The sequence below is a fragment of the Engystomops pustulosus genome, chromosome 2, assembly GCF_040894005.1.
Source record: "Engystomops pustulosus chromosome 2, aEngPut4.maternal, whole genome shotgun sequence".
Classification (NCBI taxonomy): domain Eukaryota; kingdom Metazoa; phylum Chordata; class Amphibia; order Anura; family Leptodactylidae; genus Engystomops; species Engystomops pustulosus.
The window spans coordinates 226434989-226461256 of NC_092412.1; the positions used below are offsets into that span (position 1 = coordinate 226434989).

Consider the following 26268-nt stretch of genomic DNA (forward strand, 5'->3'; position numbering starts at 1 on the left):
TTTCCCAACACATATGGGATATTGGCATACTCAGGAGAGATTGGGTATCAAACTTTGTGGAGTTATATTTTCTGTAGCTACAAGTTCAATGCGTTTTTGATACCTCCCCATAGACTAGTATAAGGGGTTTAACCCTTCACTCGCATTTCACTGTTTTTGTCACCAGGGTCAATGGTAAAAACTATTGGTATCCCTGTAAATACTGATCTCATCTCCCTGGGAACAAAACAACAGCATTTCCATCATCCGCCAGCAGGTGTCGCTGTCTCACAGCCGCTGTGTTGTAAGAATCTTTGGCTCGTCATAGCGACCTTCTAGCCAATCTCTCTCATCTCTATCAGTGACTCGCCGGACTGGGTGACGTTGGACAACAAAGATGGCGGCGGGAAGCAGTAACTACTGGGAAGGTGAGGAACGGAGCCTAGAGGCAGACGGTACCGGATACACCGGGGGATGTGTGTGTGGGGTCAGTGACCAGGCGCCTTGAGCTCCTGGAGGGGTGATATCAGTCTTCAGTGTAGAGATATTACTCTCATCATGGAGCACTTTCCTATCACAGGGATGTTACACATCTGTAATACATGTGAAAGTCTCCCTTCCCTACGGAGAAGCGATAATACTGTGTAGTGTAGTCATTGCAGGACTGGCCAGCACAATATATGATCTCCATAGACTGCTATAGGGTCTGTGTACATGTAATTATACAAGTATCACATGTCATCATATATAATGATCTATAATCCCACAACACTGCCAGCTGATGACCTGGATGTAGAATCATATTATATTATAACATAGGGGACAATAGTAGCCATTAAAGTGACAATTATCCCTTCATTTCCTGGCCTAAGAAAGATTTCAGATATATTTCATTTCCAGGTTATCTCTGCTTGCTGTCAGTGAGTGAAGTTATTTCTTTTTTCACGTGTGAACAGTGATCTGATCGTGGTCTCCTGAACGCGGGTGTAAGGGCCGATTCACATGTCTGTGGTTATTCTGTGAATCACAGATCTACGCTCGCCTTATCTTAGGGAACAACTACAGTGTAGGGGACAGGACTCCATACATCCTACTGATATATAATGCACAGATTACCATCTTCTGCACTTTGGTTCTTTTTCTGTATTTTAGCCTTAATATCTTAGGGTGCATCCACACGTTCAGTTAGTCACGTGCAATTTTTGAAACCAAAGACAGGTGCGGATCATAATGGGTGAGAGCATATGATTTACTGACAAACAGCAGAGATTGTGAGGACCTCAAAGCACTTAACAGTAAAAACTTATCCCCTTTTCAGTCCACCATCAAGATAGAGATTACTAGAAGAGGCGTTGAGGGTGTTAAAGGAGCAAGACCATTGCTCCATTTACTTGTATGTTCCAAAAAAAATACAAAATTCCTTTATTTATATAGCGCACACAGAGTTTGCCAGATCAGTTCCTGTGGTGTTCATAATGTAATCAACCTACCAGTATGTTTTGGAGTGTGGGAGGAAACCGGAGGACTTGGATGAAACCCTTGCAAACACAGAGAGAACATACAAACTCTTTCCAGATGTTGCCCTGGATGGGACTTGAATCCAGGACCCCAGCGCTGCAAGGCCGTAGTGCTAACTACTAAGACACCATGCTACTCCTAAAAAAAAGAGTGAAATTAGGGCCTCTAGAAGGGAATAGAGCAATAGTCTTGTATGCAGACTATAGATATAACCACACACTTGAGAATCAAGAACTTCTGTCGCGGATCTGAACTTTGTTTGTGTCTAGGGTTCAGCAGTGTCCCACGTGACCCGGACATATTGCCAGATTGGTGGCTGTGCAGCTAATACGGCAAACTGAGGCCCATAGCTGCTAGCCATAGCTGTGATTGATCAGGGAGACACCCCTGGCCAATCACAGTCATGGTGCGGCCACCAATCCGACAATATGTCTGGGTTGTGCAGGACGCACCTTAACCCTGCACCTGAACTTAAAGTTTGGATCCGCTCATCTCTATCATTTGTATGGGTCACAGCAAAAACTTCAAAACCAGTATGTCCTGATTAGTGACACTGGGGATACATTTTTTATCTCTATGGTAACCTTTCTGATGCGTTTACAAGGACAGCTTTTTACAACACAAGCTGGAAAATGATCGCTGTGACATAATATCAATATAAATTGAAAGAGGTTTTCCACAAATGACACTTATGCTCTGTCTGCAGAAGGGATTCATACTGGAGACTCAAGGACCTGTTCTTGTGATAAGTGCGATCAAACACTTATCACAAGAACAGGTCCTTGAGTCTCCAGTATGAATAGAGATGTAGTCTATGTGCACAGTCCCATTCACTTCCATGGGACTGAAGGAGGTAGTGAAGTATCAAGCTTTGGTCCCTTTCACATGGATGTTTTGGCACCTATGGCGCCCGATGCTTCATCTTTTCCTGTGTTTATGGCTCGGCGCTGTGCTTCGCTATGGTGAGGGGTGAGCAGCTCACAACTGTGTGCTCGGCCGGGCACCGTGCTTGCTAAGGGTAGCAGCACGTGGCTGTGTGCTCAGCCGGGTGCCATGCTTTGCTATGGGGAAAGGTGAGCAGTGCGTGGCTGTGCGCTAGGCCGGATGCCATGCTTTGCTATCGGGACGGCCGAGTAGTTCGTAGCTGTGTGCTCGGCTGGACACCATGCTTTGCTATGGGAAGTGATGAGCAGCGTGTTGCTGTATGCTTGGCGTGGCCATCATACGTCCATTGAAAAAGAGGCCTAATATAGGTGGATGGAGTGGAATTAGCAGATGTTCTATTCGCAGAAAGGTTGGGAATGCCCATTCTGTTATCATAGTTGGTCTTTACAGACACAAAAACCTGTTTCCCAGGACTGAGATTGGTCTGACAAAGTTCCAGAATTTACTAGATCAAACAAATGGGTAAATGTACAAGATTTCACATAAAAAAGGGAATTCTAGAAAAGGCTTTTGATGTCCTCTGGAGGGGCAAGTAGTTCAGTGGGGGAAAAGTAGGTGACTCTTTTTCATATGGGTCATATGGGTGATTCATGGCAACTGCTGCTTGGGTCCCAAACGCATAGCAGTGGTAGAGCCACCCATATCACTTCCTTCCTTGATCACAATAAGAGGGAACTTCCTGTACTGTACTTTCTTAGCTCATGACAATCGCTGCTCTAGGGCCCCACAAGACACATGGGGGTGAAGCAGTCTTGTTATGTTACTGAGGATTTAAGTAGCTGGAACCCAGCTCCCATCTAAATGTGTAGGATCTTACATTTAAATAAATGCTGTTTTTGCTTCATCGTCTGGATTCTGGGTCTCCGAAGACTGTGGAGCTGATAGGTCTGCATGCATGGGCTGCAAACAAAGGAGGCCCGCTCACATGGTGATGACTGTAGAAAATACTTCCCGAGCTGCAAACTCCTGCAGGAATAGATCCTACATGATCATACATGGATCATCACACCCTTGTGGCACCCATATTTTCATGTTACCATAGACTTTTTGTAAATACCTTTGGAGGCCACAGTGTGTTTTGATTTTGTTACAATTCCTTTATTTATATAGCGCACACAGATTACGCAGCGCTACACAGAGCTTGCCATATCAGTCCCTGTTCCCATGGGGCTCACAATCTAATCAATCTATATGTATGTTGTTTTGGAGTTTGGGAGGAAACCCACACAAACACAGAGAGAACATACAAACTCTTTGCAGATGTTTACCTGAATGGGGCTTGAAGCCAGGAACTCAGCGCTGCAATGCTATAGTGCTAACCACTGAGCCACCGTGCTGCCCTACATTTTGAGACTTTATCCGAAGGCTTCCTGCTTGATCACATGTTGAGGTAACATTGTGTTCAGCCTTTGGTCTCAAAATGCAGTCAAAACGCACCACGTAAATGCAGCCTAAGTACCCAAGGCCATTATTTTAGCTGGACTTTCAACCAATGCATTAAACATTGGGCATATCCTAGTCAGGTGAGGTGCTCGGCTGCGGGTTCTGTTAACATGATCGGTAGGGGTCCCAGTTGTAGGAACCTCACCATTTAGGGCAGCGGTGGCGAACCTATGGCAAGGGTGGTAGAGGTGGCACTCGGAGCCCTCCCTTTGGGCATCCAGGCCATCATCCAGCACAGAGGTCTCCATTCAGGACTCAAGGCCAGAATCAAGTAGGCGTGGACAGAGCTTGATTATCATTGTAGCCCCTTCTCTGGACCTCTGATTCATCCTGTTAAGAGGACTTTAGAGGGAAACTACAATAATAATGCTAATTTCTCCTTCTTTCTCCTGTATTGGTGTCCTCAGGGCGCCAGTACGTTTGAAACCGGGGAGTTACTTTAAATTGGCATTTGGCATGTGGCTTTTGCTTGTAGTTTCGGCACTCAGTCCCTAAAAGGTTCGCCATCACATATTTAGGGCATTTTCCACTAATATTCAGTATTTACAGTAATTTTCCACTGATATGTTTATAGATGGGAGTGTTACTGATAACCGATGTCAAACTCCAATAAACAGTGGCCCAAAATTAATAACTTTGACAACATCGTAGGCCAACCTTTATATTTACGGTAAAAAATTTCTACAATTGAGGGAGTTTTTCCATTTACAATGTGAGTTTTCCTGTGGAAACAAACTTAAAGGGGTATTTTTTATCTCTAATATCTCTGGCTATGGGTGTTCCAGGTCTAGAAACAGTTGCCATTTTCTGGCCGGTCAAATATACTACACTGTGAGCGAGAGTTTGACACCCCTGTCTAGAAGATCAGGGCCCAGGGGAGATATACCAGCACTTCTAGTACTGCTTCTTCCTGGTTGATAATTCACAGGTCTTCAATATACTGTAGTGTATCTAGTATGTTAGGTCTCTCTAAAGCTCTGACACAGTTCCTCATGTTGTGGTGAGCCCAAACCATGTACAAGAATATTGTGTTTGCCCCAAAAACACGACCCCTGTGTTTTGGTTGTTCGATCATCGCCGTGGTCGCGAACCACAGGTTGAGAACCGCTGCTCTAATGGAACGTCTCCTTAGCCGTTTCCTTTATCCAGGTAGAAGTGATGCCGGATATCATATACATGACTTCTTTAGTTACTGGACTAAAACATGAAATATTTAATAAGGGTGAAAGGGTAAAATTCGCAAGTACGTTGAATAATTGTCGCAGAAAGCTCAGTGATTTGCCTATTCGTTAGAAAGGAGTTTGCTACATTTTATGTTTATGCAGAAACAACCGCATTCAGATTAATGGAAGTGAATTTCAGTCCCATAAATTTCGGCAACATATCTTATCTGTTAAAGTAGACGGTTGGCCTGATTGCTGGTGTTTTAGCGATACAGCTGTGGATTACAGATGTGATGGCTTTAACACTTCCATTTACTGTATGGGTACAGCAGGGACAGGACAGAAGATGATATTACATTGCAGAAAACCAGCAGAGGAATTTCCTGAATTCTATGAAAGCAATTGTTGTAGGTATACTGCTTGTATCAGGCGAAATTAGCATTGAGAACATGGAACATAAATGTACATGCTTCATCTTAAAATATTCCAGGCCAATATTTGCTGCCGTATTTCATATCAAGCAATGCAGTGGGTAAGTCGCCTGCAAGTCCACGGTGTTCAGTTCATTGCATCTGTGTCCCATTTGGAGATGTATCCTTCATGTATCTAAAATGTAAGATCACTGTATTGATTTTTATACTTTTTTTTTTTTTTTCATTAACAGATCTGAGGAAACAGGCCAGACAACTGGAGAACGAGCTAGACCTCAAATTAGTTTCTTTTAGCAAACTCTGTACAAGCTACTCCCACAGTAATTCCAGAGAGGGAAGACGCGACAGGTATAGGTACTACCTGATTTATTTTTTTTTTAAGTTTATTTACCTCTTGTTCTTTTCTTTAGTTCTGTTTTCCCTGTCAATGTCTCCTTTAGGAAAATAGCAGACAACTGTGAGTGTTCCGTAAATCATGGACTAACCATAGTGCCAGGGAATGGGACTCCATGCATCATGGTAATATATAATGCAAGGACTCCCTTTTTAAATATCACTGTGATGCTCAAAGTCCCATCCAAAGCAGCTCCTAGTGCCGATAAATTGGGTGACAGGTCCTCTTTAAGGGAAGTCATCAGATTCATGCTGCCAGAATCAATGGCAGTATGAGATCCTAACAAGGATGTGGTGTCCTCTGAAATCCTATGGTGTTACAGCTCAAACATGGTGAGAAGTTTGTTGCAGAGTTTCTTCTCTTTCCACCTTGTTGTAAATAAATGGTCTCTCCCTATACGCAAACATTGAGAGACTAACCAGTCAAGACAAACATGTCGAGAAAAAGCTGAACAGCAACCATGGCTTTCTATATGATAGGGCATAAGAACCTCTTCGCTAAGGTCCCGACTGCTGGGAACGCCATTATACATGAGAACAGGACCCCCAACAATCTGTACAATTGATGGGGTGGCAGGTTGAACATGTGTCCTTGCCACTCGGTTTAGTACTAGGGGAGTGTTGGAAATTGATGAGCACAGCTCTTGGGTATCTCTGACACTCCCATTCACTGTCTACATGAGTAGCAGAGATAACCCATTGCTTTTCTCTATAATTTCAAAATCTCCCAAACTATTGAATGAAGTAGCCGATCAAGCACCCATCAGAGAGAATGTCATCCTGTCCTCTGAATTACTTTGGGTCCCGTTCTCCTGATCAGCGGGGTCCCAGGAGATATTAACAACTCGTATAGTTCAAAACACCACCTCTACTACACAGCATAACAATGTCATTTTATATAACCACATTGCTGGAAAATATGGAAAGTAATGTACGTGTGAGAACTAGGAATAAGGGATCACAAATGCAGGTTTTTAGTGCATTTAAATGTCTTTCTTTCCCCCCCCATTGCACTATAAGGCTAGATTCACCTCTGCACTTTCTATGTCCTGTGTGAGAGGGTCAGTATAGTACAAATGATAGAGGGTCTGATGTTGAAAATTATGGGGGTGAGGATAGGGTACAGAAGGGGCAGAAACCCAACACTCCTTTGATCTTCAGTTTTGACTCCTTAACCTACCATTTGATTTGATGCATTATGAACCAAACATACCTTGAGACTGCTGTATCTACACTGATGCAGGATCATATTTTGTTTAATCCCTGAGTTGAGGGATTTTGCAGAGCAAATATAACATTCAGGACCTTGGGAAAGCTGGGTGAGGCTGGCTGCCTACATAAACACATTACACATGGAGCTTAGTCAAGACAGGACTAATCAACCTGAGCTGGATCACTCATACACAGCAGCTGGGGGTGGTGCAGCAATCGATTATTCTCCCTTCAGGCACAACCCAGGAATTGCATCATCCTTTGAAGCAGTGAATAACTAATATGCTAGGAGAGGAGACCGCTTCATTATCATAATTTTATAATTGTTTTATCAGCAAAACCACTCAGCTCAGGGATTAACCAAGATATGATCCTGCATCAGTGTAGCTACAGCATTCTCAAAGTGTGTTTGCTTCATAATGCATCAAATCAAATGGTAGGTTTCCTTTAATTCTGGAGCAGGTATCACATGGCTAGTTCCTGTCACAATAGGTTTATTTTCTCTACCCACTAAAAAATTCCCTTTTGATGTCTCTCCTGCTCTATTTATAGGGTGTAGGAATCATAAAATCAATCCTGACAGGCTTTCTTCCTCTGTCGGAATGTACTTGCTAATTTTGGAATATTTTCGTATATCTGCGGGTGGAATAGCTGTAATTCTATATCTACAGGTTAATAATGTTACATGCATTAACTTGCATTATAAATGAATCACAAGGCTCATTAATGCTGTATATACATTATGACTTCATTTAGTTTACGAAGAGGAGGCTTATATGTAGAAAACATTATTACATTGCGCAAACTGTTGACAGCAATAAATTCTATACAGAATGATCTCAGTTATTTCCTTCTTCTCTGCGAAAGTATTACATATATTTTTCATTATGGACCTGGGCTTATAAAATGGCTTTTTCCTTTTAAGAGCTTACTGCACTGACTATGGGGTAGAGGGGAGACTTGTACATATGCCATTTCTGCAAAATGTATTCATCTCTATAAGGCCCTATTCACACGACACAATAGGAGTTTAGGACATGTCCTATATTTGGGAAGATTTAAGGCGTGGCCTCTTGTCTTTCAGTGGAGAGGGGAGGGGTGAGGAGTAATCGCAGTAAAGTGGTGCGTTTCCCAAAGGTTGTATTTTGATAACCTTCCGTTTTTTCTGTGATGTGCAGTTTTGTTTTTTGTTTTTATAAAATGTCTATGGTTGATAAAATGATTTGTGCTTTTTTTTTATCCCCTCAGTTCTGATACAACTCCTCTCCTAAATGGATCAAGTCAGGACCACATGTTTGAAACCATGGCTGTGGAGATTGAACAGCTCCTGACAAAGGTAAAATCCATCATGTCTGTGCAAGTTCTTGTTTCACACAGTTCAACAATATATACACCTAATTTAATCACTGCCAAATTCCATATGGCGTTTAATCCCTTTTGTGGCCGAGGGTCATTGACATCTGAATGTCCAGGTCAATTTTTGACATTCTGCTTTGCACTTCCTTGGAAATGCTATACATTTAAAAACTATTTTTACTTATTTTACTTACTCTTTATGAAACTTACTTTACTTATTCTTTATGAAATACACCGATAAATGACTACAGATATGAAAAAATAAGCTTTTTTTGGCATTTTTCCGTTTAATTTTCTTAAAATAAGTAGTACAACTGAATACATTTTAATCAAAATGTAATGAATGTGTACAGCATCATTCCATCATCCTTTCCTTAAGCTTAGCTACAGTTCAGTTGCAGAGGGTGCATGTACTTTTGCAATTCTGCAAACTGTAAGCTAAGTCTTTCATGCAGCTCCTACATTTTGCCTTCAGCTGACCGGCTGGAGGGGGGCACATTTCAAACGTCTATGTCTCCTGAACCCTTGCACCAAGTAACACAAATCAGGTCACATATTAAACATATTAAATAAACCTTTAATATTTTATAAGGATTATTGTATAATATAAGGGAAAAACAGAGATATCTACTCTTAAAGTTACAATTGGAATTCTTTGTAGTTTTTTTATTACAACTTTGAGTGGATATTTCTGGTTTTGTGAGGCATCCATACACAATCCAGATATCATATGTAAGGGTATTCTCCTATGTAATTTGATACCAAAATAGTGTCTGTTTTAAGTTGTCACACTATCATGACGTTTATAAGCTTTATATCCTTTCTGCACCAGGCATGTGCAAATAGGACGTATATAGCCGTATGGCAGTCCTGAAGGGGGTTAATTTCTTCCTCTCCCCTAGCCAATCCAGTTCCCTTTACTGTGGTAAGGAGATATAATAACATGGAAGTAACGCTGTCTACAGTCAGGAGTCTTATTATTTGTGAAAAGGACTTTTTGGTTTGTCTTTTATCCCATATCATATCACTAGGTTCTTGAAAGTCAGACATTGTCAAGAATGGCACCTCTGTAGGTGGCTGTCTGTGTATCTGCTCTTGCTCCCACTGCCTTGCGGCACCAGCTTGGCACTCATCCTTTAAACCCCCTTTCAGCTAATCCGCAGCCGCAGGGGCTCCATGTCGCACGACTTGGTGCAACCGAGCAATGGAACTTGTCAGCCAAGAGCACCAGTTATGGCGTCATTGGATGCACCTGAAATGCAAATGATCGCAAGCAGTGCCTTACCGGTGGTAGCCAGGAAGCTTTTGCACCGGTACTTGGCAATAGTGGAGCTATGGGCAGTGTCTCTTTTGCCAAACCAATAGCAGCACACCACGGTTTACCCCAATCACCGTTAGCGCCGTGGCACCCCTACTGTAGTCATCCCTATGCATGTCTATCTAGCTTGTTACTATTTGTTATTGTCACTATTGTATTTTGTACTTTGATTATTTCACCTTAGGTAATGTAGTAACGTAGTTTGGTCTTGTTAACGTGTACTGTCTTATACTGTTTGTTTGCAACTAAGGAACGAACAACATGTAAGAAAGCGCCTCTCGTAGTGTATGTATGCAACTAATGTTGACTAATGTCAACTGCCGATACACTATGCACAAAACTATTTCCCCCTGGGGATCTATAAAGTATGATCGCATCGTATTGATGTAGATGCAGCGGGCAATGTAGATAGCATTGAGACATAGTTTTCCTTTTCACACCCTGGAAAACTTACTTGCTTAGTTCTTTCCCACACGTTTGCATTGTAAAGGAAAAGCTCACACATTCATATTAATGTAAAAAAAAAAAATGAATGTTACACAATCCAGTGGTAGGCTGCACTACAAATTCAGGACAGTGACATCTGGATAGACTAGTGGACTCGCCACCCTCGTCTTAGTGCCTTGCATCCATTTTTTTAATTTGTTAAAAATAAAGTGAGTTTACAATTTAAGACTATGACAGCTCAGCATTTGGGATAGCAGGAAAATGTAACAGTTTTACCATTTGTTGCTTAAATTTGTATTTTTTTCTCTTACTTCAGCTTACTGGGGTGAATGACAAAATGGCTGAGTACAGCAGCACGGCCGGCGTGACCTCAATAAATGCAGCACTAATGCACACGTTGCAGAGACACAGAGATATACTGCAGGTATGATACATAACATCCTGAACACCTTGGTTACAATTTTGATTTAAAATACACTATCAAGTTTCTTCCCAACAGCAGATTAACATTTGTCCATGGGTTGTGTCTGGTCCTTGAGCTCTGCTATATTGAAATGAAATAAACTAAGGTATATTACCACACTCTTATAGTAATACTAGAATATTTTGGGCATAGAGAGTTGGGATACTACCCCATATGCAATGTCGGTGCTAAATTAAGAGGGAGGTTCCACACACCATGCACAAAACCTACAGCAGTTCATGGAAGCGCACAATGCAAGTTTGATGCAAGTAATTCACAATAGGCCCACAGTGTTTCAGCGCACCATGAACGAGCTGCGGCTTCACTATGGAGAGGGGAGGGGTGAGGAGTGCTCACCCCTCCTCCGTCATGCACACGGCCGTATGGTATGTCCAAGTGCGGCCTGTGCGAGCTCACGGTCTCATGCATAGGGCCTTAGGTGGTGGAGTAGGTGGACGTTTTTTTTTTTCAGAGGCTTTTATGATGAGTACAAAAAAGCGACTTCGTATGAAAGGGGTACAGACTAAGTTGTAACAACATGCAGCAAAAAAATCCTGCAAATTTTGCTAACTTTTTTGGTTTAAAGCTAAGCTTTTTTGGATGAGCTATATTTCTAGCCCAGGGAGTCTTAACTATTCACCATGAGTTAAACAAGTAAAATGGCAGCCATGTTGTATGTAGTGTGACCCTTGTTCCTTTTCCCTAACCTTTGGCTTCTGAATCATAGACCCGGCTGAGGTTTATTTCGTCCTAATGTAGATATCATATTGAAAGCCGTAAAGAAAGACGGATCTGTTGTATAAATGTATCCTTAACTAGTAGTATTCAGCATCAAAATTGTAGTAATTCCATGAATACATTACATCACCCTATTGATTCTGAATCACAGAAGAGCCGCTTAGAGCTGAATTCACAATTCTTCTGACTGAACATTTGTTTGCTAAGCTGATTTGCATTCTGCAGTATATAATAAGACAAATGTCATAAGAATGATGTGAGCACCTTGCAGATATCCCCTGCACAACAACATCCTGAAGGCTCATGAATACAGAACACTTAGGAGCCTGTGCTTATTTATGCGAGGAATCCCATATATCCGGAATTTTGGAAAAGCTGCAAATAATAAAGACTATTGTTCTCCAGGCCCATATAGCAGACACAATGCTGAAATGAGCCTGCCTGCTAATCATTCTCCTCCCTCGGAGAAGGGATCTTTATGGATTCCCTTTATCCCTCCATTATCCTCTTGAGCTTTTGTTTAGCTCCTCGGCTTTCCATTACAGTACCAAGTATATGGTGACAAAATGTAGGTGGGAAGAATCGAGTAGTACAGTGCCCTGCTTCCTAGATATGATTTATCCCTTATCACATATTAATCTGTGTAAATGTTCACTTGTTCTAAACTTATATTCGTTATAATACTGTCCATTTATTAATAGATGAGACTGTTGTTTTACAGGATTACACACATGAATTCCACAAAACAAAAGCCAATTTCCAGGCAATTCGAGAAAGAGAAGACCTCCTGGGATCAGTGCGGAAGGATATTGAGTAAGTCACAAATGATGTTAGAGAGTCTCGGCAGATGGCTTGAGTGGTCAGTGCTGAGTGCTGCTTTCTGCTCAAAGATTTATGGCTCCAGTATTAGAGCAGATTCCTCCAGTGTTATTTCAGTACTGGTTACAACACAGCAATATGGCACTAGCCAGCAGAGGAGTGTCGCAGGAAGTCTCTGTACTTTATGGGATTATTACTTTGATACCATATGGGGTAATTTAGAAGGAATAGTCGACCCAAGATTTCTCGATCTGTATTTAGCAGAGTTGTGTATTCTGATAACCGGTTTTTATGATTTTACCGCATTTCTCTGAAAATAAGCTCTACCATGATATCTCGGCCTTGTCAGAATTGGGGCTAAAACCTAAGCCCTACCCAGAAATAAGCCCTAATTATAAACGGCTTTATGTTCTGACCATGGAGCATAGGAACACAGTTCCAGTGTAATTTTAAAGAGGAGAATTTCCCCTTTGATTATGTTTCTGGGTGCCTACATTGGTGAAAATAGATGCTTGGTAATGTTTAAGGAATTACTGAAAATATCCTCCAACAATTGAGTCTTTTAGAATCTAGCCAACTTGGTTTCTCTCCATTTTGAGGTTTGCCAATGGTTACTCTCTTATTAAATAGCTGGTTAGAGTTTATTGACTCATGAATAGCTGGTTCTAATTCAACTGGGACAACTGCAACCTTAGGGAATTGTGTAAGATGGAGGTTACAGCGTTTTGGAAAAGAAAGAGGAATACATGGGTTTTACATATTTCTAGGAATGGGTAGGTTTTATCATTCGAAGTTCTGATAAGTAGTGGGGAATGTCACAAAGGGATCACTTCAGACACTCACAAGTGTACCTCACATATTCTAAATTTTTATATACAGCTCCTACTGTAACTTTCACTGTTCATATTTCTGTGTCTGTAGCACCTAGAAACACGATCCTTATGTGACATGAAAGGGAAGATTCTCCTCTTTAACCCCATGAATGCCCTTTTTCTGTTTCCATTTTTTGCCCCCCCTCCTTTCAAAATACAAAGCTTTATAAAGGCTTGTTTTGTGTGTAACAAATTGTACTTCTTATTGGCGGCATTTCATTTTCCATGCCATGTATTGGGAAGTGGGGAAAAAAAATTGGCCATTCACTCTGCGTTTCTTATGACTACTTATCTTTATTCTTTTGGTATGTGAATAACCATTTTAATACATTAATAGATCTGTACCTACACATTGTACCAGATGTTCATAAATGACAATGCCTGGAGTCTCCACGATGTCACAGGAAGCGACAATTACAGCCAAGATGGCTGCGCCCATGCCCTCATCAGTCCTGGTCGTTAACGCTGTTTGTTTGCTGCAATGTACAGCAACCAACTGGACTGTGTGGAGAGGGCTCCGTACACCCCTTGCTGCACACCACAGACTATTACGTTGGTTTGCGGCAAGGAGTTAAAGGAAATCAACCACTTGGATATCGAGTATTGGAGCCATAAAGACTTACTGGTTGGTGTTTTCAACCACATCCACGATCAGATATTCACTAGTGCTATAATCTTGCCATTTCAACCAAAAAAAAAGTCTTTTAAAATCATGCAAATTAGTTTCTGGCGCTCCTGTGTATAATGCGCTTGGTCTTCTCATTATGATGCATGCCTCCTGCGTGCTCACTCTACATGCACCCCCTCCCTTTTCCCTGATAATCCAGAAATAAGAAAAAATAACACTGCAACAATTCCTCAAAATTCTTCATGATTTATTGTGTGGCTGAATATGTAGTTTTTTTTTGATATACAATAAAGCGTGGCGAATTTTAAGATGGAAGTGGAGCAGTGTTCTTTCCGTATTCCCAGATTTAAGCTATTTCTACCAAATCTGTTGATGGGTCTGTATATTCTTCTCCTTTCTTGTATACATTCCATATCATTTTTTTCCTACAGTAACTTGGCACCACAATGTGAATAGATGAGCTGTGACTGTAGAATACTTGGTGCACATATGGAGTTTGTCTGCAATGATATGAGCCTGGAGGCAGTAGAGATGGATGTAACCATCTAGGTTTTCCCTGCTTTTTCAGATCTTACAAAACAGGATCCGGTGTCAACAACAGGAGGACAGAGCTGTTCCTGAAAGAACATGAGCACCTCAGAAGGTAAGATGAAATGGCTGTCTGCCGCTCCGGAGTTAATGTGTGCGCTATGGATTTTAGCTTTCTATGGTCTAATTGCTCTGTACAAAGCTCTAATAGTCAATAGGCTGATCCAGCAGCTAGGCATGCCGAGCAGAGAGTTCATGCTTTACAGCAAAACACACATTCAGCAAGTTTAAGAATAGACCTCATTACAAGAATAGGGACTTCCTCGAAAGTAATAGGTCATCACAATTGTGCAGCCTCTTTGTTTCCAATCACTTACCCGCTGGACTCCTGTATCTGTGAACGGCAGCCGCTGGTTTGTGTTATTGAAGAAGCAGCATATTCTAAATGGAGAATCTGTGACATGTGATTTATGTTGGTGGATCTACAAGCGAACGTAGAAAAGACAGGTGGACTGTCTGCCATAATTTACCTTCATGTAGCCAGCATCGATTACTTGACTCATAAGTAAGGGACAAAGGTAATTAGGGAATTACTTGTGCAGACAGCTCATTCTTACTTAGCCATGAGAATGGAGAGGTGTTTTTTGGTAAATTTTAGGAACCCTCAAATTTATTTATATATCGCCTTGTGAAGCGATATATCCTTATTGATATGAACGCCTTAGGTTTGGGGATTTTCTAGTGTGCAGTGGTCTCTCCACTGCATGGCCCCTTGTGGAGTCCGTAGATATGGGAACGTAAGTCAGCCTGGCCCCATGGATGAGAGGAGGAAGTCCTTGCATTATATCAAAATATGATGTAAGAACTTCTCGCCTGCTGATGATCAGACTTCGGCATCAGCACTGTATTAACTATTACCATGCCTGTTGTCAAGTTTTGTTCTCATTGTTGTAAACGAGAAAATGTGTAGGAGTATTTAATAAAACCGTTCTGATTTTAAAAAAACTATTACCGTGACAGCGCTGCGGTCCAGCCAAGAAGTCTTTGCATCATATTTTGATGTGATGCAAGGACTTCCCTCCTCTACACTGTGTGCAGTCCGTGGGGCCTGGTCGACATACAGGCCCATATCCACAGACTTCATGCATTTGTGTGCAGGGGCCTCAGGCTTTGTTCACATGGTAGAATTTGATGCAGGTTTTCATCTATGAAATCCACCGTTGGGCTTTGTCATGGAGATTTTTTTCTGCCCAGTATATGAGACAAGTCTCTTCTTTTTCAATGGAGCAGAAATCCCGCTCACGGAAATAAGACGAGATTGCCTCCCATTGATTTCACGGGGAGGGAGATTTTTTTTTTCCTTGGTTGATAGTCCATGGCCAATCACTGCTACCCTGAAGCACATATAACTGATGAATACAGATTTGGGTCTCTTTTGAAATGTTATTGATTGAATAACTCCTAGTGTTTTATTCAACAAATCGCTTTAAATGGGTTGCCCAAGTCTTAAATACTGCTGGCCTAATTTCAGGATAGTTCATCAGTTCTAGACTGGTAACTTCCCGCCACTTTCGTAGATTAGTTGTGTTTGTCAGTGGACCATGCTGTGCTATTTCAGATCGTTTTCTAATATCGACCCATACAATGCATTTTTTTTATTGTGAAAATACGGAATAAATTCTCGGATGACTTTTATTCCTCCGGTATTTATTGGAGCAGCGTTTCAGACACAAATCCTTTGTCACACAATAATTTGTGTAGCTCTTACTGTATCAGGCAGACTTCAGACCAATGTACTCAGCCCGTCGAAGCAAACCCATATGTTTGTCTGATCCCATGGACTGAACACATTGCACAGGATAGGAGTCCTTGTATCATACAGAAATATGATACAAGGACTCCCTTGCAGTCTGTGGGATCAGAGCAACATACGGGTCAGTTTCCATACGTTGCTTAACTTGGTCTGCAGCCAGTCTTGTATACAGTGTGAGGGAATTTTAGAAAATCTAGGGAAAGTGACTTCCCCCATAACCATGTACAGAATGTAGAATACAGTTACTTACCATTCAGTACAAATTAGCCTTAATGGTAAGAAAAAAAAGTTGCAGTTCTGTCCTGTTACCATCAGAGGGCACTACGTCTGTGTCATTGTTGCAGCGATTCCCTGTCTCATGGGTGACGTGTATTCTGCAGTTTCCCATTTACCAGGATTGCCCTAAAAGCATTTCTTAGTAATTAAAATGTAGATGGTTAATTTGATGTAGATAAAGTGGGTCATGAGCAGCCATGTACTTTCTTGCTGAGTCTCTGCCTGGATACCATGTTACCATTATGCTCCTGAGTATTAAGGTAATAGATGGTAATTGCTACAATCAATATGTGTTTTATACCGACAAAGGAGAACTTTGGTTTTAAGGCATTATTTAGCTTCTTATACAGGTAGACCCTGACTTACAGACGGCCCCTAGTTACAGACGGACCGCTCTGCCTCCTGTGACCTTTGGTGAAGCTCTCTGGATGTTACTATAGTCCCAGACTGCAATAATCAGCTGTGAGGTGTCTGTAATGAAGCTTTATTGATAATCCTTGGTCCCATTACAGCACAAAAATTTGAAAATCCAATTGTCACTGGGACAAAAATGTTTTTTTCTGGATCTACAACCATAAAATATACAGTTCTGATTTATATACAAATTCAACTTGATTACAAACCTAAAAAACCTATCCTGTACGTAACTCAGGGACTGACTGTAATTTATAGCCTGTCCTTAGAATAGGTCATCAATGTTATATCGGAGGGCCTGATTAGCTATTTGAAGGGGTCCTAGTGCTCGGCTGAGCTTCAGTCACTTCATGGCTCACCATGGTCTAGAAGGGGATTGTACTGCAGAACACTGTGTTTTGTGCAGAGTATTGCACTTTTGTTCCATTTAATACCCTACACCACTATTGAATGTACAGCGTTTGACAGAACAATTCCATTATATCCATGGCCTGATTTAAGGGACAGATTTAAAAGTGATAAAACAAGAAAAACACTATGAAAACTTAGGAGTCTACAGGCAATTTTGACCATACAAAGCTGCAGACAGCCTGCTCTATCTGTGACTGTATCTATGGCCATGCGGTTACTATTTTCTATGGAGAGGGGCAGCGCTTACCCCCTCCTCCCCCGCGCGCCGACGCATGGACGGGCATACGTTAGTGTAAATGTAGCCTAAGAGTAGTAGCAGGCTTCGGGTTAAAAATTATAGCTGAGGGGCAGAGATCATAGAGCACAGCAGTGCGAGTAGACTCTTCCAGTCTTTTAAGTCCAGCTACAATGCTGGAATATAATTATTTCCACAGTTCTTGCAACACAGACCACGTTAAGGTTACACAGCTCTCCGGGACTACCACCCAACACCTAAAAAAACATAGTAAAAAAAAAAAAAAACTTCTAGCAGATGCAATTTAAGCTGTGTATTAGCAGAATCGGATGACTATGAAACATGCTTGACAACTTTCATTGGAAGCAGCAGGGAGAGAGAGAGTTTTCTAGTTGGGTTTAAGGAGCGGTAACATTGAATCGGCCGTTTATTGTGTATGACCAGTCATGCGTTTTGTAGGTGTTTGGGTTGGTTCAGCTTACATTTTGGCATCTTGGTTCTGTAGCACCTGATGACTAGTGAGAGACGCCATGATTTGGGGTTTGGCCAGAACATTACAACATTTCTCTTCTATGTGCTATAATTCATATTATACATCTTTCAATATGAATATGAATTTAATGTCTCTACTACTCATCCTGGGATGTTCTCCTGAGGGATATGTGACTGTATCAACTTATATTTATACCTTGCCCTCTATTTTTCTTGACAGCCTGACAGGTTACCTATTATCCCGGGCTACACCTGCAGTTTCACTTCACTTTTGCTGCTGCGTTGTATCAGCCTTTAAGACAAATCAGACACTTTGCTCAGCTCATCCGCAGCTCAGAAAGCGCTTGTCACTTTATATTACCCCAGTCTATTTCCAGCGTCCCTCTAATACATTCTCCTTATAATCTGACAGGCCAATATGCATGATTTATACAACAGGACCTTTAGTAATGAAGAAAAATGATCACACGATCTAAATCCTGTTAGCTATTACTATTGGACGGCTCCTAGAGCTGACACAATGTACTTTAGTTCAAGCAGTAAAGTCCAAACGCAGGTTGTGTGTCTCAAGATACTGTAAAGCCCTAAAAAAAGAAGCACATAATTTTATTGAGGTGATGGTAATCTACTAACAAAGACCTCCGCCACCAAAACAGCTGATCTGTGTGCGGGGTCAAGGTGCCATCAGATTCTGATGACCTGTGAATATTTCATCAATATCAAAAATCAATTTGGAAACCAAGGTGATAAAGGTATTGGGAATGATACGGTGACGTTTCCGGACCCCTGAAGGGTATGCATGGTCAGTTTTATTGTTTTTTTTTATTGGACAGGAAGTGAGTTAGTTGTCCACACAACCTCCGGTATGGCTCAACACTCGCCCACAACCCTGAACGGCTGAACGGGCCCTTTTTCACTATTTTCAGTGAAACAGAATCCCACCAATGCTGTATACTGCCACCAGCTTCTCGTTTGATATGAGCCCGGTCCCTAATGGGATTATATCGGGTCAGGAACCAACCCCAGGGTAGCATGTATATAATGGCCTACGCTTAATGATTCTTCCTGCCTTAGGCCGGATTCACACGAATGTATACCCACCGGGCCATAGCCAGATGGCCATACGTCCTGCGTGATGGAGAGGAGGAGGGGCGACCCTTCCCCCCATCTCCATAAAAATGCATGGCATACATGCCATTGCCATCTATGGAAAACTTATGTACAAACTTGCATCCGTACATACGTCCCCCATACAGCCGTGTGACTACGGCCTTAGATGGTAAGATATCTTCCAGGGAAGAACCATAGACACAAGGGGTGCCCTGATTATATTAGGTGCAGACACACCCCTTCATACCCATGAGAATGCTCTAGGAGCCTTCCTATCTTGGATCAAATATGTGGGATATGCGTTTTATAGCATTTATGTTAAACCCTGTGGTTATCCTTTTTCTAAAAAATATGTATTATAAGAAAAATAATGTTTTTGTTTTATGTCCAAGAGATGTCTATTTTTATTATTCAATGAGAGGGCTTGGGTTTTCTGGATAAGCTCTAGTTTTCATTGCCATTATTTTAGGGTAATTTAGTGATTTAACATTTAATTCATTATTTTTTGGCAAATGAACTAAAGAAAAGCATAGCTGTCAGCTTATTTTTCTCTTCTTTTAGTGCAAAATTGGTGCTTAAAGGAGAGAAATCCATGCCCTTCTATGGCTCTATATAAAATGTTTCTATTGCAAACATTTTCCCAATTCAACAGTTCCAAAAATTGAACAAAAGGAAAAAGGACAAACAAGAGCATCAAGGGTAAGCAGGGTTTAGTTATAAGGCCTCCCAGGTTAGTATAGTATGCCCATGTTCAGGTGTCCAGTCCAGTTATTTTGCTGTAGAGTGAAAAATAAGCATCCAGAGCAAACGTCACTAGAAGGAAGAGCACCCAGACTTTAGAGTCCTGACCTGGAGAGTTGGCAAATACAGGTGCTAACAGGATAGCCAGGGGAAATGGGGGAGGAAACAACCATTAGGAATACATGCATAGTGCAGGGTTTTTCACAAAATCATTCAACTGGTCTCAGCACAACCCTAGGCTCGGACATTAGGGATGATCATTGGCGTAGTGTTTACCAACACCGACACTAGGTATGGGACTAAATAATAGATTTCTTTTCCTGAAGCCCTTTTCTACCTCCATTGGTGGGTCCCTTCCTTCTGAGAGCACTTTAAAGCTTTCCAAGGTGTTAAAGAAAGATTCAACCTTTTTTTTCCTTTCTCAAGGGTACCTCAACCCTATCCATTATCATTATAAACATTTGTTAGTCTATGAACAACATGATTATGGGTTCAGTGGGGGCTAAGCTGGGACTATAGCAACCCCTGGAGCCACCTACCAGAAGAGCATTCACAGCGGTTTCCTCTGGACGTAGTAAGTGAGTTGTATAATTGTGAAACCCACAATTTTATCCCAGAAAGGTTGAGCATTCAGACTCACCCCCCCCCCCCCACATGTGATGACATTGCCCCTCCCTCATCTGGGTACCTTCAACAACTGAGGTACCCAAAGTCAGAGTTATATCTACCCATGGGTAGATATATTATGGGTGTTACATAGGAGAAATGCTACACCTTGGGGTACATGTCTTGTTAGCATGGTACAGGTTTGTAGGCCTTCAGAATCTGTAATGGGTCATCATAGGGCTAGCCAGTTATATGGTTTTATTGATTAAGAAATTGGGAAATAATGGCTCTTGGGATGATTGGACACAAAAAAAAATTTTTTTCTATAAAACATATTAAAAATGTATCAAAATTAAACAAACGATGATGCTATTTAAAAAATACTATTTGTTCTGCAAAACACACATCCACATGCATTGATCAACAAAGGGTTGTGATTAGAGGATAATAGTAAATGAATAGAAATTGCTTGGTCCAAAAAAAAAAAAATTAAAAAGACCTGGATGGGAAAGTGTTCTGTTCCATTCAAGGCGTCAGCAATTCCATAAACTTGCCTTTCTATCCATCCGCTTACAAATGATTGTAGTGACACTTCAGAATGCTAAAGGATATATGTAAAGTTTTTCATTGCTATATCTTCTAAATAAGATTGCGCTGCCACATTGACTCCTGTGATTTACAACTACAGCAGCCAATTACTTTCTAATTTATATTTTTCAGCAAGAAATAGATGAGCTTATTTCTTATAGTTGAAAAGATTTGTCACGTCTAGTGGAATTTTTTTCGTTGAGCTGTAATGCGCTGATTCTGATTTTAGTAAAGGGAGTTGGGTCTGCGGACAGGCCTTGCTATAATGCTGGCAGTATGAGTGATGCCACAGGGTAGCAATGACCAGAGACCAAACTCTGGGGATGGATTATTACAATTACTTTAGAACTCAAAATAGGTGGCAAATTTGCAACCTTTTACCAACCCACTTCCCTTCACCTGCAAACAAAGAAATACATTTCTATTGAAAGTGCTCCATCCATTAACCATGTGTATGCCCTATCTACAGTATCAAGTCCTCATTAGCTGCCCTTTATTGTGGATGATTTTCCATAGATTGTGTTGGGACTGGCATGACCCTTAGGACAGGCGTATGAAATGGATTGATAGATGCCGGAAGGCTGGATGGATTCATGGATGCCGGATGGATAGATGGATGGATGAATTGATTGATGAGTGAATGTGCGATTTGGATGGATAGATCAGTCCCTGCCATCAGTGACCGTTCTCTGTATGTCGTTGTAACAGCAGTAAATAGAGGATGTGCCTTATGGATTCTGGATGGATTGATGGATTCCAGATGGATAGATTGATGTTTACAGAGAACCGTATTTTCCGGACTATAAGGCACACTTAAAAGCCTTGGATTTCCTTGGAAATCCAAAGTGCGCCTTATAGTCCGGTGCGCCCTATGTATGGCGCTGGGCAGCGGACCATACTTACATAGGTCCCCGCTACCGGAGACGGCAGATCTCCAGCGGGAACTGCAGACCACGCGGCAGAAGTTGTTCGTGACGCGTGGTCTGCAGTTCCCGCTGGAGATCTGCTGTCTCCGGTAGCGGGGACCTATGTAAGTATGGTCCGCTGCCCTCCTCCACCTCCCCCTCACCTTCCCCCCCTCACCTTCCCCCCCCTCACCTTCCCCCCCCTCACCTTCCCCCACTCACCTTCCCCACTCACCTTCCCCACTCACCTTCCCCGCGTCGCGTCGGGTCTCGTCTTCGGGTCGCGTCGCGACACGCCCCCGGACCTCCGACACGCCCCCGGACCCCACGCCTTATAGTCCGATGCGCCTTATATATGGAATTATTACATATATAAGGCGCATCGGACTAATGCGCCTTATATTCCGGTGCGCCTAATAGCCCGGAAAATACAGAAATTGCTTTCTCTGTAAACAATTTATTTTAAAAATTTGCATTTCCCAAGTTATTTAACTGACACCATTGTATATTAATATGTACTGAGATACCAAAAAAATAATTAATAAAAGTTTTTGTTTACTTGGCTGGTAGAAATTTTTTTTTTTGAAGAAGTGAAGAAAAAGGCACATTACTGCAGCGAGCCTTCTCCAAACCCTGGGAGCTGCGTACTGATGAATCCGAAAGCTCAAGGGACTCGGAGCTTCCACCTAATTATCAACATTTTTACTAAAATCAGATGTGAATGGGCCCAGCTCTTTCATCTCTCCCAAGCGTTTCTTTTATCCTCCATGATTTCTTTAGGCTTCAATCTTTTCTGCCTCTCTAAGAAATTACCCATTTGATGCAAGTTGAACCAATTTTTCTGTCTCTGTTTCTGCTTTAACCTATTCACCCAGAGATTTTGCAGAACAAAGAATGAAATATTGTTCTGAAAAGACCAATCTCCTGTATGTTTCCAGATTCTCGACTACGTGTTAATTAGATTATGACCCCACATCTGACGCGTATAATATATCCATGTTCTCCACAATGGTTGATGCCATTCTCATTATCATATACCTTACCCTGGGCACGGGCCTGGTATAGAGATTATTATTATACTCTGTATAGTCTCATGTCCTTGAAAGAAGTAATAAACCTCGTGTTTTATTAGTCTGTAATAATTGTATTCTTTACTGAGAAGGTTGAAACAATTAAAGGGGTGGGTGGCAGGAAAACTTCCCATTCACAAAGCAAGTTCTCTGATCAGTCTGTGGACATGGCTAGGCCTGGAAAGATTGGTGGTCATTAGTGGGGGGGCCAAAGCCTTCTAGTGGACGCATGACCACCCACCAAATTTTATACTGAGAAGGGTCTTCGCCCATGAAATCTCTGTATATCTATACCTGCTCTCAATACATGCTCTAAAGAGCCATTTCAGAACCTTATAAAGGTCCTCCAAAGATCCTGAAACCAGAAATTGAAAGCCATCGGAAGGGACGCATCCTCCATTCCTCAAGAAGCTTCATTTTTAGTGCCCCATGTAGGAATTGAATCCAGACTTGTAGAGGCTATAATATTAATATATCCCAGGGCCCATGGCAGGCTTAATCGGCCTCTGGTGGTCATGTGATTGCTGTACCTACTGACGCAGAACCGGTGTCATCACTGTTTCCCGACTATGTGATGCGCCTCCAAAATGGGGAGCCGGAGCACTGTAAGCATCTGATGGGTGCAACCACCTTTCCATTGCAGTCTCTGTGCATTTGCTGTTTCTCATAGCCCTTGGTGGGAGACATGGCTGCTGTGACTATTCCCCCAGGCAGTCTGTGTTTTTCAGGGGGCTTCTGTCCTTCTTGGTAGCAATTCGAAATGCAGAGGAAGGGGGAGGCTAATAATAGTAATGTGAGTGAAGAAATCTGCACATTTCAGTGTTATAATATATTGTACTATCTATTTGTTGCTTGTTTAATAGTTGTCACTATAAAATTCCATCACTATGAAACAGGGGCACCTATTTGTAGATTCAGGCACCGTGGTAATCTTCTTATCGACTGCTCAAAATAAAAAGGGAACAATTAAACAATGCAATATTACTCCACATAAATCTCACAAAGAGGGAGGAAGAAGAAGTGCTCCTGCGTAGTGTAAGCTGCAGCATAGAGGGGCTCTAGTAATACCCCCAGGAGCCATCCTAGGTCATTAGCATAATTTTAACAGTTGCTGTTAGAAGGAAGGAGGCCATGGATAACAATTATAAGAAGATTACCACGGTCACAGCGCAGGTCTATGAGCAATTGTCCCTGGTTTATCATGATTTATTTTGATGGTAGATTTACTTTTTCCCCCTTTTTGGATATTAAATACAATCCATCCCCACTCCTTCTGCTTCTTCAGAACTCGCCAGGTGTCCGAGCTTGTATATCACATTTATTACTGAGTAAATGCTGCATTGACGATCCACAGGTCAAGCGTTGGCAGGTACCAAGCTGTGGCCATCTGCTTCATCTTGGACCCTGTGAAGCACAGAGCTGTGAGCACTGGTCTGTCAACACTTATATTTTTCTATTCTTTTCATCTTCTTTCCTTATTGGCCTCGGTCCATGGCACTGCAGCGCTGCTAGCGGGTTCGGATCTGTTCTGAATTGTATCAGAATCACTCCAAAGTGTTCATTTATGTGTCAAAATGATGGTGAAGCTTACAACTTCCATTAAAGCTTGCCATTTACAGCTCTTATTGCTAAATGGCATCATTGCAGCAGGGTTAATTATAGAGACAGAGGAAGTGATGTAATCTTAAAGGAAATCTACCATCAAAATCCATCATTATAAACCAGGGACACTTACTTATAGATCCAGGCACCATGTCTGTGGTAATCTTCTTATATTTGTTATCCATGGCCTCCTTCTTTCTAAAATCAACTTTTAAAATGATCCTAATGAGGAGTGTTAACGTGTAAGAGCCTGTGAAGCTGCAATACGGAGGAGCTCTGGTAACCTGCAATTACATAATTTTAAAAGTTGATCTTAGAAGGAAGGAGCCCATGAAGAAGATTACCACAATCACTGTGCCTGGATCTATGAGTAGGTGTCCCTGGTTTATTATGCTGGATTTTGTTGGTAGATTGTCAGTTAGCTATTGCAGTGGTGGCCAAAAATATTGTTGGCACCTGCAATTTAGTCAGATAAAACTCTTCTTCCAGAAAATGATTGCAATCTCAATTTTTTTTTGGTATTCATATCTTCATTTATTTAGCTTGGAATGATAAAACAGAAAAGAGAATGAAAAAAAAGTCAAATCATTGATCATTTTACACAAAACTCCAAAAATGGGCCAGACAAAACTATTGGCACCCTCAGCCTAGTCTTTGGTAGCACAACCTGTAGGGAAAATAACTGCGAACAAGCACTTCCGGTACCATCAATGAGTTTCTTATAATTCTCTGCTGGAATTTTAGACCATTCTTCTTTGGCAAACTGCTCCAGGGCAGCTTGAACTTGTTTGGGTGTTAGTCGAGGTTCTTTATCCGCCATCCGCACAATCTTGCGTTGAAATCTCTCTTCAATTTTTTTCTTTTCCGTCCACAACTAGCGAGGTACCACAGTGCCAGGGGCTTTACATTTCTTCATCTAGGGAGGTACCACAGTGCCATGGCCTTTACATTTCTTCATCTAGGGAGGTACCACAGTGCCATGGCCTTTACATTTCTTCATCTAGGGAGGTACCACAGTGCCATGGCCTTTACATTTCTTCATCTAGGGAGGTACCACAGTGCCATGGCCTTTACATTTCTTCATCTAGGGAGGTACCACAGTGCCATGGCCTTTACATTTCCTCATCTAGGGAGGTATCACAGTGCCATGGGCTTTACATTTCTTCATCTAGGGAGGTACCACAGTGCCAGGGGCTTTACATTTCTTCATCTAGGGAGGTACCACAGTGCCAGGGGCTTTACATTTCTTCATCTAGGGAGGTATCACAGTGCCATGGGCTTTACATTTCTTCATCTAGGGAGGTATCACAGTGCCATGGGCTTTACATTTCTTCATCTAGGGAGGTACCACAGTGCCATGGGCTTTACGCTTCCTCATCTAGGGAGGTGGCACAGGGCCAGGGGCTTTACACTTCCTCATCTAGGAGGTGCCACAGGGCCAGGGGCTTTACACTTCCTCATCTAGGAGGTGCCACAGGGCCAGGGGCTTTACACTTCCTCATCTAGGGAGGTGCCACAGGGCCAGGGGCTTTACACTTCCTCATCTAGGGAGTTGCCACAGGGCCAGGGGCTTTACACTTCCTCATCTAGGAGGTGCCACAGGGCCAGGGGCTTTACACTTCCTCATCTAGGAGGTGCCACAGGGCCAGGGGCTTTACACTTCCTCATCTAGGGAGGTGCCACAGGGCCAGGGGCTTTACACTTCCTCATCTAGGAGGTGCCACAGGGCCAGGGGCTTTACACTTCCTCATC

General features: G+C 42.0%; 1 protein-coding gene across 4 annotated transcripts in view; it reads left to right on the top strand.

Moving 5' to 3' along the window:
- The first annotated feature begins 247 nt into the window (after positions 1–247).
- The window catches only part of GOSR1 (golgi SNAP receptor complex member 1), a 47989-nt gene continuing 21968 nt past the window's right edge, over positions 248–26268 (top strand). Inside the window, exons 1-6 of one of the 4 annotated variants that reach the window (XM_072138363.1) lie at positions 248–407; positions 5713–5833; positions 8333–8420; positions 10522–10629; positions 12128–12219; positions 14294–14368. In XM_072138363.1, the coding sequence (XP_071994464.1) occupies positions 377–407; positions 5713–5833; positions 8333–8420; positions 10522–10629; positions 12128–12219; positions 14294–14368 (515 nt within the window). In that variant the 5' untranslated portion in view covers positions 248–376. The other 3 variants (XM_072138364.1, XM_072138365.1, XM_072138366.1) reach the window with 3 other exon arrangements.